This window comes from Mucor velutinosus (assembly GCF_035048745.1).
Source record: "Mucor velutinosus strain NIH1002 chromosome Unknown tig00001547, whole genome shotgun sequence".
Classification (NCBI taxonomy): domain Eukaryota; kingdom Fungi; phylum Mucoromycota; class Mucoromycetes; order Mucorales; family Mucoraceae; genus Mucor; species Mucor velutinosus.
The window spans coordinates 996,088-1,009,163 of record NW_027041901.1 but is presented as its reverse complement, the minus strand read 5'-3'; the positions used below and the strand labels follow the sequence as shown (position 1 = coordinate 1,009,163).

Genomic DNA, 13,076 nt, shown 5'->3' with positions numbered 1-13,076 from the left:
AAACAATGAATAGTCAATGTGTTCAAGTATTCTAAAGAATTATTCGCACCATAAGACTTTACATCACTTAATTATCATTTGCACCATTCAATGAATTATGTATTCAACTAAAATCAGTGTTTATTTACATTAACCCTAAATGATGGGTTTTTGTTGTACATGTCACATGACAACATTACACCAAGTTGATGTCCACATTGAAAAGTCTGTTATTTACAGATGATTTGGATAAACAGTGTGGATATTTGTCACTTCGTATGGCATCTTTTATGGCAGACGCTTTGATGTACGGACTTCTAACCAAATCAGTCGTTGTTTATGCCAAATGAGGAAATGAAAATACTTGCTGGACATCAAATCAAACCTGAATAACTGGCATCTCTTGATAAATAGTATATAAAGTCTTGGATGCATTCACTGATTTCTCTTTATTACAACACAATCATCAGTCTATCTTCAATGGGAGCATCTGTATCCAAGTCTACAACTTCTAAACGCCATCTGCAAACTCTCTATGATAAACAGCCAAAGAGAGCATCCATCATCTCTCCTTCTTCCTCAAAGATTGAGCCTTCCGAGTACATTGACACTCACAACAAGAAAAAGAAGAAGAGCAAGTTTTATACTCGCAAGAGCAAGAAACAAGATGTCAGTAAAAGTATTATAGGAAGGCCTACTAATTTCATAGTAAGTATTCTACATAACAGCTTGCCATTTGCGTTTACCAACTCACATCTTGCAGCATTTGAATCATGCTGGCATTGACTATACATCCATGGATACTTTATTCGTATGTTGAGACAGCTTTTTAATATAACTTGATGCTGATTTTTTTGCTCATAGATACCAATTGAGGAAGCCCAGCTCTTAAAAATCAGTACGGCAAACAAAAGGCTCTCCAAAGTGGGTGTGGAGTCCATGTCTAAAAACAACTACAGCAGTAACCGCAATATCAGCCTCACAATGAAAGATTATACTAATTTCAAAAATTTAACACTGATGTCAGAGCGAGAAGCTTCAAGAAATGGCGGACAAGGCGCTGGTAGCCTTAAGAGAAAGCCAATTAACTATGCAGCACTCTTCTCTGATGAGCTCTACATAATGACACATGAGCACAACGCCAACAGCTTTCCTACTGCAAGCCCAGCTACTACTAGTGTTGTGTAATAGCCATCTTCCCTCTTTCAATAGTACACACTCATCATACATATATACATATACATTTCATGCACATTGTTTCGAAATAAAAGCAGGCACTTCATTTTCCATTTTATTTCATGTCTGAGTGGCCATACTATGCTGGTATTTATGTGATTTGGTATTTGTGCTTTGCAATTCCTGCAACTGTAATTGTAGACGTCTAATTTCGTCGGCCTCACTATCCATTCTCTGTTGATGTGTCTTTTTAATATCTGCCACTAACAATCTGAATTCTTTTCGTAATGAAACGGTGGTTGCTGCAGCAGCTCCACCTCCACCTTCGGTGCAGCCGATACGCTTGACTTTTTCATCGTAAAGCTCCATCTCTAACTTGTTGATGTTTTGGTGTAAATTTTCAATCTTCTTGTCATATCGCATTCGGTGTGAATCAAATTCAATAGCAGTGTTGGTCAGTTTATCAAAGTTATCCAACAGCTGATCAAATCTGTCTTCCATCAGGGTAGTGTGGGATGTCCAACGAGACTCTCTCTCTTCAAAAACTTGCTTAAGTCGCTTCTTTTCCTGTTCAATGTATTGATCATCTGCTTTTGACCGTGGTGGTGTTGCAGCAGCAGCTGGGGGATGGCGCAAATTCCGTAACTCGTGATTCAATCGGCTCATCTCATTGTCTTGTTGATCAATTTGCCTTGTTTTCTCTTGCACAAGCCTCTCGAGTTCTGACTTCTCGGATACCAGATCATTACATGTTGCTTCTAAATGTTGCTTCATTTGAGTATTTCGCTGTAATAACGCATTTTGCTTGGAGATATTTGCTTCGTAAGACGTGGCTTGATCTTCCAACTGCTTTTGATACCGCTGTTTGATGGCAATCATATTATGCCCGCTACCGCCATTAGCATGATTAGCCAGAGCCTGTGATAAGTTGTCTGCATCTTCATTTCTCTGCCGTCTCTTGTCCCAAATACGAAGTTCCAAGGACTCGGATTGATACTGCATCAATTCCATTTTATAAGCCATTTGACGTTGAGGAAATAGAGACAAGTGCGATAGCAGTTTTGTGGTCAATAGTTCCATGTCGATCATTCTGGACATGAGCTGGTCTTTCTGCACTTTGATGGCGAGTAATTGCATTTTATTCTGATTTGCTTTAACGGGATCTTTTTCTGTCGATTGTCCAGACAATAGCAGTTTTTCCAATAGTGATAATTTTTGAAGGGTATCTAATGATGATGCGGGTGTGGATATAGATGATGATGATGATGATGATGATGATGATGATATCTTTGAAGAATACAGTTGATCAATCCTGTTGATGACTTGATTGAGAGCAGTGTGGTGGTTGTTTTGGTGCAATGTCTGGTTTTCCAGACTATGAATACCTTTGTTCAAGATACCCGCTGTGTGCTGCAAAATGATCTTTTTGATTTCAATCTCTCTTTTTCTCATGCTTTCAAGCTGATTTGACATGTACTTGATCTTGTGCTCGTTGTGTTGTCGCTGATGCTGTAGATAGATGACTGAATTTCGACTGTTTTTCAAATTGACATTTTCAAGTGATTTGGATATAGTGGCAATCCTGCTTTCAAGTTGTATGTTTTTCGAAATGTTGGCGAGATGGTCTTGTATTTGCGATAATTCCTAAAATAGATTACATGATGAATACAGTGCTAGTATGTTCACACTGTATTTGTATCACCTTTTTTAATTTGTCCAGAGTGTCGAATGTTAATACTTGGAAATCGTTTGAATCAAGAATCGCCTGTGAGACCAGCAGTTGTGTCAATAAATGGCTTGAGGAGAACATGGTATCCATGGCATGGTGCTGATGTCTAGCGTTGTCCAGGGCATAGACATCATGCTGAGGCTTCATGTTCCACATGTTTCCCAGTTCCATGGTGAAACTCCAGCGATCTGCTCTCTCTTTCATGTTAGATGTGCTGCTCTATGTATACATATGATGACAACAGGTACCGTTATTGGCTTGCTTCTTTAATTGCGAATCCCGTATGCGAAACGGTGAGCGAGAAGGCACCATTGGAGAGCGAGACTCTCTCAAAGATGTAGTCGACATGACTCTTTAGAACGATGATGATAACGAAAGAAAAAGAAAAAAAGAGAAAGAGAAAGAGAAAGAGAAAGGAGGAAAAGCAGAAAGAAATTGCAAGTTACTAGTTTAATTCCATCCAATCATACCATGGTTCGTTAAATGCATGTGTTACCATGCTTTAGATACTTGTCTGTGGTAATCATAGTCAAGCTTGTATTCTTCTTTACCGTGCAACACATCTTGACAATGCGAGCTACATGTATGATGCATTTTGGATTTGCAATGCTGGCATTGAACAAACAGCAAGTGGCATTTGGTATTGGCACAATTTGTAATGTGATCGCATTGATCTCCACAGTGGTAACACTGCGTTAGTATGTGATCTGTGATGGGCTCACCCCGTCTGCCGTCAAAAGTAAAGTTTTTGCCCTTGAACAACGAGGGAACGTTGTCTTTTACGTAATGACCATAGGCAGTGACACCGCCTTCCAGCTAAGCAATGCACGTTTAAGACAATTGGATTATTCAGCAACAGGATAGGGTCCGTACCATTTTGACATGCTGATAGCCCTTGTTCCTCAGATAAGCACCTGCCACAGAGCATCGAATGCCGCCCGTACAATACATGTATATCTCTTGGTCCTTTGGTTTATCGCTTGTCAATTCATCCAATAGATCCATACCTTCTCTAAATGTGTCTACATTCATCTTGATGGCATGATCGAAATGGCCTACATCACTATTGAATTACTTTTGGCTTAGACAATGTAAACAAGCCAAGCCCATGGATAAACCATTCTTCAAACATACTTACAATTCATATCTGTTGCGCATATCCAATAGAAAGATATCCTGTTTCCTTGACGCGAGCTCTTTATGCCAATCCTGAGGAGTCAGATGACTGGGCTGTAGTTTGAGGTCTTGTGTTGTGATACACTCGTTCTCTCGAATGGCTACTAACTAAGAATAGGTGTCTATTTGTTTGTCCCCTCTTATTCAACAAGTTTTTCCTTACATTTCGCTTGATAAGTACACGTAATTTGCTGAAATTGGGTTGTGTCGTATCTAAAATGCTATCGTTGAATTGAATTGGCCCAATGTCTTCCAAGTCATCAAAATAAGACTTCACATGGTGGATGTGCGTGGTAGGCACTGCCATTTGACAGTTGACTCCACCAATGCCACTTTCTGGAGCAATGTAGATTCTGCCCTTGACATCAAATTTCTTGAGATCAGACTGAAATTTGGATTTTAGCTCATGGACTCTTGGCATTGGCAATGGCTTGATTGCGTAGAACGCAATGGGTTTATATGACAAGCAGCGCCGTGCGATGAGCGAGCCTCTCAATCGGGAAATAAGGGTGACGTTTGATAGTAGAACAGCAAACATTGTCGTGTGGAAGCACCTGGTTATTTACAAAGATGGAGAGCGTCTAATGAGGAAAAGAAAGGAAGACTTTATTTTTAGGATGAGTCAAAAATAAACTACATTCACCTCCCTCCTGGTCTTCCCTTGACAAGCAGTAAACAATTAAGCAAGCCAGCAGCAGCAGTAGAATCTAGAAAGGGGAATGTGTAAAAATAGAATCCTGTGGAGAAGTCAATTAGTAATACATTGTATCATTAAAGTCAAAGCCTCCTTTTAAGTGACATTGCCATGCTTTTTCAAATCAATACTAATGCTGCTGCATTTTCGGTCAAATTTACCTGCAAACGGGGTTTTTAATCCACATCCTGAGCAGATCAAAAAAGAGTATAAATATCGACTACATTCTAAGCATTGCTTGTCTCTTTATCCTCTTTTCCTCTCTCTCTCTCTCTCATATCTGAAAAATGAACTATCTGTATCACAATCAATTCTTTACTGCCAATAACAACAATGAAGATCCATTGATGGCTAATTACTACTACTATGATAACAGTATAAGCCCACATCAACAAACTAATGCTGTCATTAAGCAGCAAAATGTAATACCAGTGTACCCATACAGCAATGACTATGCTGATGTGCTGCAGGACGATACCTTTTCAATTGCCTCCTATCCCATTGTTCCTGATTTGCATGCTGCTCTTCCTCTCTCTATCGCTTCTGCAGCCACATACCTTCATGTGGATCAAACACAGCCATTTTATTATCAATCAGATCTATCTCCTCAATTATCTGAATGCTTTAGCACCAGTAGCACTAGCACCAGTAGCTTCAATATGTATTACTATCCACACGATCCAGCCTTTATGGATTCTTTGTTTCCTCCAGTCATGGATAGTAACAGCAACAACGACAGCAGTAGTAGTAGTAGTAGTAGTAAAAAGAAGCGAAAGACGACATCATTGACTGATAAAAGACACATTTGTCCTGTCTGTAGCCACAGGTAAATATGGGCACACATTGCACTGCCATTCTATTGTCTAATACACACATTATAGATCAAAACGCAAGCATAATCTTGTCGAACATATGCTGACTCATAATCCTCATCGACCCAAGTCCTTTTTGTGCAGCCATTGTGCGCGGCCTTTCGCTCGAAAATACGACATGAAACGCCATGAAAAGATCCACACACGATCTATTTAATCTACCAGAAACCTTTCTCTCTCTCTCTCTATGCATGTATATATACACACACACAACAAACACACAAATCTCAAACCTTAAAATCTGTTCCTAGACATCCTTATCTTATTTATAAGCTCACGTATATATCTTCTCTTGTAAATTGACCCTATGCATATTGCTTGAAAAAGCTAAATTACCCGTACAAAGTATATTTTTCTACCCAATTTTTTATGATACAAACAAATAATAAACACCGTTATTTAATCAGTGATATATATATATATATATATATATATATATATATACTTTAATCTTTGAATAAGTCTTCATCAACATCGTCATTCCATCCTCCCCATCCATCGCCTTCCTCGGTGTCTAGATCTAATGCAGGTGCCGCGAGCAAGTGAGTGGCCGTTGGTGGGCTATTTGTGTCGGATTTGGAAGATATTACCCGAGATGTTGTTTCATCGTTACTATGGCTACTGCTGTGCATCTTGGCGTGATCTGCAGCGGATGTGTCAGGGCCGGCGCTTTCTTCCTTGGTAGAGAGTGCGTCATCAACGAAGATGTCTTGGTCTGCATCGCCCCAGCCTCCTTCCCCTTCAGGCTCTTCTCCGTGTACTCCGGTTGTGCCATCGTCGTGTTGATCCGCCATGTCCACATCATATTCCAAATTAGGCGATGGTTCTAGTGAGATTTGTGATACAGCATGCTTGGTGACCAGTCCATGGTCACTGTTGTCGTCCTCTTTGAAAAGATCAATGTCATTGTCGTCTCCCCATCCAGATTCCTCCAATGCTTCCTCGTCATCGTTATCAGGTGTATAGACCAAAGCTTGGTGAATGGATGGCGTGAATGTAGTCGCCGGCACATTGGCCGCTGTTACTGTTGCTGCAGGTGAAATGTGTCTGGGTGTTGCCTGCTGCGGTTGTTGCGTAGCTGCTGCCGTACTGCGATAAGATGATGGCGATGCGCCGGTTTTTATTTCTTGGATATTCGATTCTCTCAATTCCGTATCTGCAAACAAAGAGCACAAAAGACCCACCAACTCTGATTTCTCAAACATGTGCAAATCGCCGCGACGAAAGGACTCCATAATATCGCGCATGTTCATTTCCAAGATATCCTTGACCAGCCAAAACTTTTGCCAGCTCGGCACCAACTCAGTGACGAATCCCTCTGTGGCGTCTTTGCCAGGTAAATCAAATGCATTGACAAGCTGAGCCAGACTGTTGAGCGTGCGTGCAATGATGTGTGATTCTTCGGCGCCAATGTCCACCAGCTCCTCTATGTCATTGATCAGTCTTGCCAAGATGGTGTCCACAATACGGCCCAGCATGTCCAAAAATAGTGTTTCATCAATCACCGGCCTCGTCTCTGCAGCAAAGGACCCCACCAGTTCAATGACTTGGGTAATAGCCCTATCACAGTCTTGCTGAAACTTGGCATTTTCAGCCATGCCCGAGAACCCATCCAAGTGATCCAGGACAGTCTGGATCATTTGCACTCGTTGCATCATAGTCAGCTCGTGCCATGCATTTCCAAGCTCTCTCAAACGTTTGGCTGCTTCGTTTAATCCTGCATTGAGTTTAAGAAAGTGCTTTGCTTCTGGCTTCAGTGCGATGGTGGTGGTCAATTGGTTGGCCAGCCAGAGACAGTCGTTCCTGAATACAAGCGAGTTGCCTGCACTGGCCAAGTATTGCGTGCGATGAAAGCTGGGCATGATGGCGCGATACATGTCCAGCAGGTCCTGAATGCCGTCCATCAAGGTAGATGCTGAAATGGGATGTGAGTGCAGTAGATCAGCGCCTTCTGCCAATGTATCTGCTACAAGCACAGAGAGGATTTGCGGCGTCTGTGTGATTTGGTAGTAGTATGTGTGTCCATCGTCTTCATGCACACTGGTCATCTCGGTATCATACAGTCGTCGCAACATGACCTTTCTACCTTCCTGCAGAATGCGGTTGCGTCTCTTGGTGGCGTAGTGTCTATCGATATTCTCCACATAGGAGCCCAACGATGCGTCGTCCAATTGAAATCCATAGGCGTCTCTGCAATGTGCTTCAAACTGCTTTACTGCCTGGGCGACATGATCGAAGCCTTGTAGGTTGTACTTGGTGGACGGCACTGCTGGCGCGATGCTCTTGTGGATCATCAGTTTGACCAAATCAGGCATAAACAGATTGCCAAACAGAAGCTTCATATCGGCATTGTTTGATCCAGCTGTTGCACTTGCCAATGTGTACTTGTAGGTAAAGTCTAATATCGCTTCCATGTGTTGCAGCATCAGTATGGGATCCACATGACCCTCATCTTCATCGTCAGCTGCTGCAGGAATCACCTGTAACACGCCTCCCTGTCCCTGGCCTTCTGCTTGCACTGTATCCATCTGAAGTGTACAGTGAGTATAGTCGAAGTAGAAGTGAAAGATGTGCTTGAACATGGAGCGCTGGACAGCCATCAACTCCTCGGGCAGTAATCCCAACTGAAATAAGCTCTGAAATACGTCTCGAATATGTACTTGTCTGCTGGTCGATGTTGAGGGTTGATAGGTCTCCAGAATGCGAATGGATCCGGGATTGTACTTTATCGCTGTATGAATGCCGTCTTGCAGGCCAGAAATGAGTGTTTGCTTGAGCTGCTTCACACGCTTGTGGATCATGTCAATCACTCGAGGATCCGCATTATTCCAGTCTTTCAAAATGGCGGATAACTGTAGTACATGCTGAACTGCATCAAGGTAGCAGTACTGCTGTAATTCTGACTCTACGGCCTCCACAATCTGCAGCACTTGTTCCATGTGCTCCAGTATATCAATCTTGCTCTTGTTCTTGCGTGATTCAGCTAATGCACACTGGTATTTATCAATAGTGTCGTCCACTTGTGTCTGTGTCAATGTCGCCTGTTGTTGTGTATGAGATGCTTGCTTGACGAGATCCAGCACGTTGGCGTGCAACTCTTGGCTGGCATTGTACCAAGCAGAAAAGTTGCTCAAGTTGTTGTGCACCTGCTCAAAGAGCTCTTGTCGTAACGCGTCCGAGGTAGAGTTGAGCTTTTGCAGAATGGCTGTTAGTGACGCCACATCTACATTTGTCTTGAGTTCAGCGTATTCTTGCTTCTCTAATAGACTTGAGAGAAATGCGTCGTCTAGCTGTCGTATTGGTGGCATAATGATGATGATGAACTGTGCGTAAAAGAGAAAAGAAAAGGTGGTAAATTGAGAATGCACATGCGGTTATTTAAAGTGTGTGATTTCCAAATGATGCTTCAGTCGTTGATGAGTGTGCATGAATGGCATTTGTGCTGTAAGGAGACAAATAGTGGGCCCTACAAATCAGCGCATCTATCAGATACTAAGCGTTAGAGGCCTTTTTCACTGCGCAAACCCCTACAAAGCTATGGCAATGCAAGGTAACGATGTTCATGATCGGCACTCAAATGACCAGTGATAAGCTAGAGGTGGGAAACTCTTTTCTTTTTTCGCCTTTCTTTCAAATAGATATAACTAATCTCTCCATGGTGGTGGTTCCACGATCCATTATATGGTCTCCTCATCAAGGCCAAAATCAATTCCTTGCAGGAGGAACAGAGCTCAAGTTATACGAATGGGTGCCAGAGGTGAGTAGCCATCACATACCAGATTGCTGAGGTATTCATATATAACAGACCCATGATTCGCCTGGACGAGCACGCTACATATCCACCATCCCTGATATTACGCTGATGATGGTAAATGAGCTGTGGCAATGACACGACATACAACTTATATGCTCAAGTAGTGTGCGGATTGGTCTCCGGATCCAAACTATTCAGACTTGGTAGCAGTGGGTTTAACCACTGGTAGAACATTGCTGGTTCGCATGCAAGAGCATTCATTGACAGATTATCCAAATTCAGATGGCATTGATACACCTACACAAGGTACCAGAGCAACCATCTATACAAACAACAGCAGTTCTAGCCTGATACGTCAACAGCAACAGCAACAGCAACAAGCACAGCAGCAACAGCAGCAGCAGCAGCAAAAACAATACCCTTCCTTGGGAGTGAAGCTCTCTCGTTCCAGCAATGTAGTGTCATTCTCCAAAACACACCCTCATCTGTTAGCAGCAGGCTTGGATAAGGTACGCAACGATCCTTGCTTGCTGGTGTGGGATGTCACTCGATCCATTGACAGTTACTGCAACACGCCTACTGGTTCTCAAACACCCACAGCGGCATTTAGTAGCAGCATTCGAGGACATGTGCACCAGGAATCTCGATCTACCATCACCAGTCAATGGAGAGTTGATAGCAGAGACACGTATGAGATAGATAGACCAAAGTACACAGACATGGCGCCCATTTCAACGCCTGGATCAGGGTCAAGAGAGCAAGGCCCTGTCAGACAGTACGGCTCATCAGAGGCCATTTCATCGTGTGCTTGGTCAGAGCATGCCAATGCACCATTGCTGATTGCTGGCATGGGTAACAAATACCTGCGTGTGTACGATGTACGAGCCGATCTCAATTCCAACCCGCTTCAATTTGCCACTAAAGCAGTGCACGGTATCACCATTGATCCCTTTTGTCCTTACCGTCTGGCATCTTATACGGAAGAGGGCATCATCAAGTTGTGGGATATCCGCAAGAACAATGATGCCATCTTGACATTGAATCCAGACAACAAGAACAACCTGTCCAAAATTGTCTTCTCGCCCACACAGCCTGGATTCCTAGCGTCGCTGACAAAAGATGCTACACACATTGACCTCTGGGACATTCAGGAGACTTGCTCATTGCAGTCTGCTGTAAATTCGTCTGTGCAGAAATCAACAACGACAGCGTCTTCCTCCACGGCACAGCTACCTCAGCATTATCCATCTCAGCTGCAAGTACCCGCCGCCTCCTCCTCCTCCTCTGCAGCGTTCACAGCAGCACCCACAAAACTCGAACGCAGCGCATCTCAAACTGCATTGCAAACACTGTCGACCAGCCATAGCGACGATGACGAACTAAGCATTCCTGTGTTATGGAAGAGTAGAAAAACGAGATCCAGCATCAAAAAGTTTGCTTCGTTTGCCTTTATCCCCAATTCGATGGGCGTCTCTAAGCATATTTCTCACAACATTTTGGCGATACATACAGATGGCAAATTCGAATCAGTCAAAGTGCAAGAAGCGTGCCAGATCTCCTGGCAGCCCTCGGGAGGCATGATCATGACGAGCAAAAAGGGCTTGCTCTCCTACCATCCTGCGTTTTCAGACTCGACATTAGACACACCCATGCAACATTTGCGTATAGAGCAGCATGAGGAAGAGGAGGATAATGCAGCAACAGAGGACCCAGATGACATGATCTATCGCTTTGTAAATAAAGAACAACACACCATTACCATTAGCAGAGACAGAGCATTGGCCTCTGAACTGGACAAGGATATCTCGGTGGTGATGCGAAGGAGACTGCTGGAAGGCTATTCCATGGATGTATGTTCTTGCGCAAAGACGATTGTATGTATATTGATTGCGTTTCTCTTTATAGTGTACAAAGAACATTAGCATAGTATCAGAAGACCGCAAACTGCGAGAATTGTGGTCCTGGATGAAGATTGCAGATCAAATATCGACAAAACTATCCAAGATTGGCAATGCAGACTACAGCTTTCATGGCGTGTATGGCATTTGGACAGGCTCTCAGGGCCGTGCCAGTAAGTCCTCGCCTGCTTCTACCCCACGAGTGGGTGCATCCCCTAAATTACCTCGTCAGACACCAAGTCCTCTGAAATTGAAAGAAAACGACACTACGTCAGCGTTAGCAGACAAGCTGAACGACACTAGCAACCATCTGCCCATGGTGGAAACAGCCAAATCAGCTCAGAGAAATCTGGCTTTGTCTGCCTGTGGTTTTGGCTTTGATGTCAAGGGTTTTGAAAGAGAGCTTGTAGAGTAAGTAGTCGAATGTGTTTGTGTCTGTATGCAAATCACGCTCATCATGATGCGTATAGCTTGGAATCGAGAGGAGAATATGATAAGGCTGCTGGTCTGGCTTTATTCCACGGAGCACCTGAAAGAGCCATCAAAGCTCTAGGCAGTGCAAGAGGACGAGATCATAAAGAAGGTAAGCAAACTCATCATCCAGTATTTGATATGGTATCACTGATCCATTGCTCAAGCAGAACAGCAGCGCAAGCTCATGTCAGCTATTTTGGCCAGCTATCAAGCGGGTGGCACCAGCACCAACGACACTTGGAAAGACATTTGCGAGTCATTGAGCAACGATATGGTGGAGAGACCGTATCTACGAGCCATTTTTGCTTATATTGCGTCCAATGACTGGTACAGAATTTTGGATGAGCCAGGATTGCCGCTTCGAGAAAGAATGGCAGTGGCATTACGTGTGTTGAGCGACGATGACATGTCTAGTTACTTGCACCGAACACTAGATAAATTGGTGCAAGAAGGTGATGTGGAAGGCGTGGTGGTTACCGGTTTGACGCCTATTGGTGTTGACTTACTGGAAAAGGCGCTGGATCGATTTGGCGATGTTCAAACAGCGAGTTTAATCATGAGCTACATTGTGCCTAAACGATTCCGAGACATTCGAGTAGAAGATTGGGTAGAAAAGTAAGCTCACAGTGCACAATAGCAGTATGACAGTGACTAAGAGCAATTTACTAGCTATCGGTTATTAATGGACAGATGGCAATTATGGCACGCACGCGCTAAATTTGATATTCAACGTGGAAAACGCATGAATTCAAGTGAAATTGCTCCACCTCAAGTATACGTGCGATGTAATTTCTGTGCACAATCCTTGGGGCACAGTTTGGTTATACAAAATGCTAGAAATAGAGAGGGAAAGCGCATGAATGTGCAGACAAGCAATCCTGGGGGCCGAGCATCTGGAAAACAAAAGGTAACACATAGATCGACAAAGTATTTGAGGTAGCTGACATGTGAAAATCATCAGAGTTCTGTCTGCTCCAGCTGTAGAAAACCATTGCCTCGTTGCGCTTTGTGTTTACTGCATATGGGCACACCCATAGACCAATTGAGACAAGCGATAATAACAAATGATACCCACAAAGGTAAAAAAAAAAAAAAAAAAAAAAAAAAAAAAAAAAAAAAGTGATGGGATGGGATACTTACCCATGGTACCTAACTACGCATTTTAGTTGATCCAGCAGGTTTTGATCTTTGGTTTACTTGGTGTCAAACCTGTCGTCATGGCGGCCATGCTGTTCATATGTTTGATTGGTTTCAAAAGCACTCCACTTGCCCTGTCAGCAATTGTACCTGCCAATGCCAAATCTAAACTAGATTACAGAAAATG

General features: G+C 43.1%; 6 protein-coding genes across 6 annotated transcripts; 3 read left to right on the top strand and 3 right to left on the bottom strand.

Annotated features, from left to right (window-relative positions):
* Positions 1 to 459: 459 nt before the first annotated feature.
* Positions 460 to 1,167, top strand: ATC70_006760 (uncharacterized protein; the record flags this gene model as incomplete). The annotated part of the gene is made up of 3 exons (XM_064826031.1): positions 460 to 687; positions 743 to 790; positions 844 to 1,167. 3 exons carry the CDS (start codon positions 460 to 462, stop codon positions 1,165 to 1,167), a joined length of 600 nt encoding a protein of 199 aa, XP_064687545.1.
* A 108-nt stretch (positions 1,168 to 1,275) lies between these two features.
* Positions 1,276 to 3,088, bottom strand: ATC70_006759 (uncharacterized protein; the record flags this gene model as incomplete). Its single annotated transcript, XM_064826030.1, has 2 exons — positions 1,276 to 2,799; positions 2,858 to 3,088. 2 exons carry the CDS (start codon positions 3,086 to 3,088, stop codon positions 1,276 to 1,278), a joined length of 1,755 nt encoding a protein of 584 aa, XP_064687544.1.
* A 288-nt stretch (positions 3,089 to 3,376) lies between these two features.
* Positions 3,377 to 4,481, bottom strand: ATC70_006758 (uncharacterized protein; the record flags this gene model as incomplete). The annotated part of the gene is made up of 4 exons (XM_064826029.1): positions 3,377 to 3,700; positions 3,758 to 3,947; positions 4,023 to 4,168; positions 4,224 to 4,481. The coding sequence occupies 4 exons, from the start codon at positions 4,479 to 4,481 to the stop codon at positions 3,377 to 3,379; spliced, it is 918 nt and encodes a 305-aa protein (XP_064687543.1).
* A 560-nt stretch (positions 4,482 to 5,041) lies between these two features.
* ATC70_006757 (uncharacterized protein) lies at positions 5,042 to 5,783 on the top strand (the record flags this gene model as incomplete). Its single annotated transcript, XM_064826028.1, has 2 exons — positions 5,042 to 5,580; positions 5,636 to 5,783. 2 exons carry the CDS (start codon positions 5,042 to 5,044, stop codon positions 5,781 to 5,783), a joined length of 687 nt encoding a protein of 228 aa, XP_064687542.1.
* A 289-nt stretch (positions 5,784 to 6,072) lies between these two features.
* On the bottom strand, positions 6,073 to 8,934 carry ATC70_006756 (uncharacterized protein; the record flags this gene model as incomplete). The annotated part of the gene is made up of 1 exon (XM_064826027.1): positions 6,073 to 8,934. One exon carries the CDS (start codon positions 8,932 to 8,934, stop codon positions 6,073 to 6,075), a length of 2,862 nt encoding a protein of 953 aa, XP_064687541.1.
* A 347-nt stretch (positions 8,935 to 9,281) lies between these two features.
* Positions 9,282 to 13,058, top strand: ATC70_006755 (uncharacterized protein; the record flags this gene model as incomplete). Its single annotated transcript, XM_064826026.1, has 9 exons — positions 9,282 to 9,383; positions 9,432 to 9,494; positions 9,545 to 11,230; positions 11,286 to 11,689; positions 11,749 to 11,861; positions 11,920 to 12,367; positions 12,422 to 12,659; positions 12,714 to 12,831; positions 12,919 to 13,058. The coding sequence occupies 9 exons, from the start codon at positions 9,282 to 9,284 to the stop codon at positions 13,056 to 13,058; spliced, it is 3,312 nt and encodes a 1,103-aa protein (XP_064687540.1).
* Between the last annotated feature and the right edge of the window lie 18 nt (positions 13,059 to 13,076).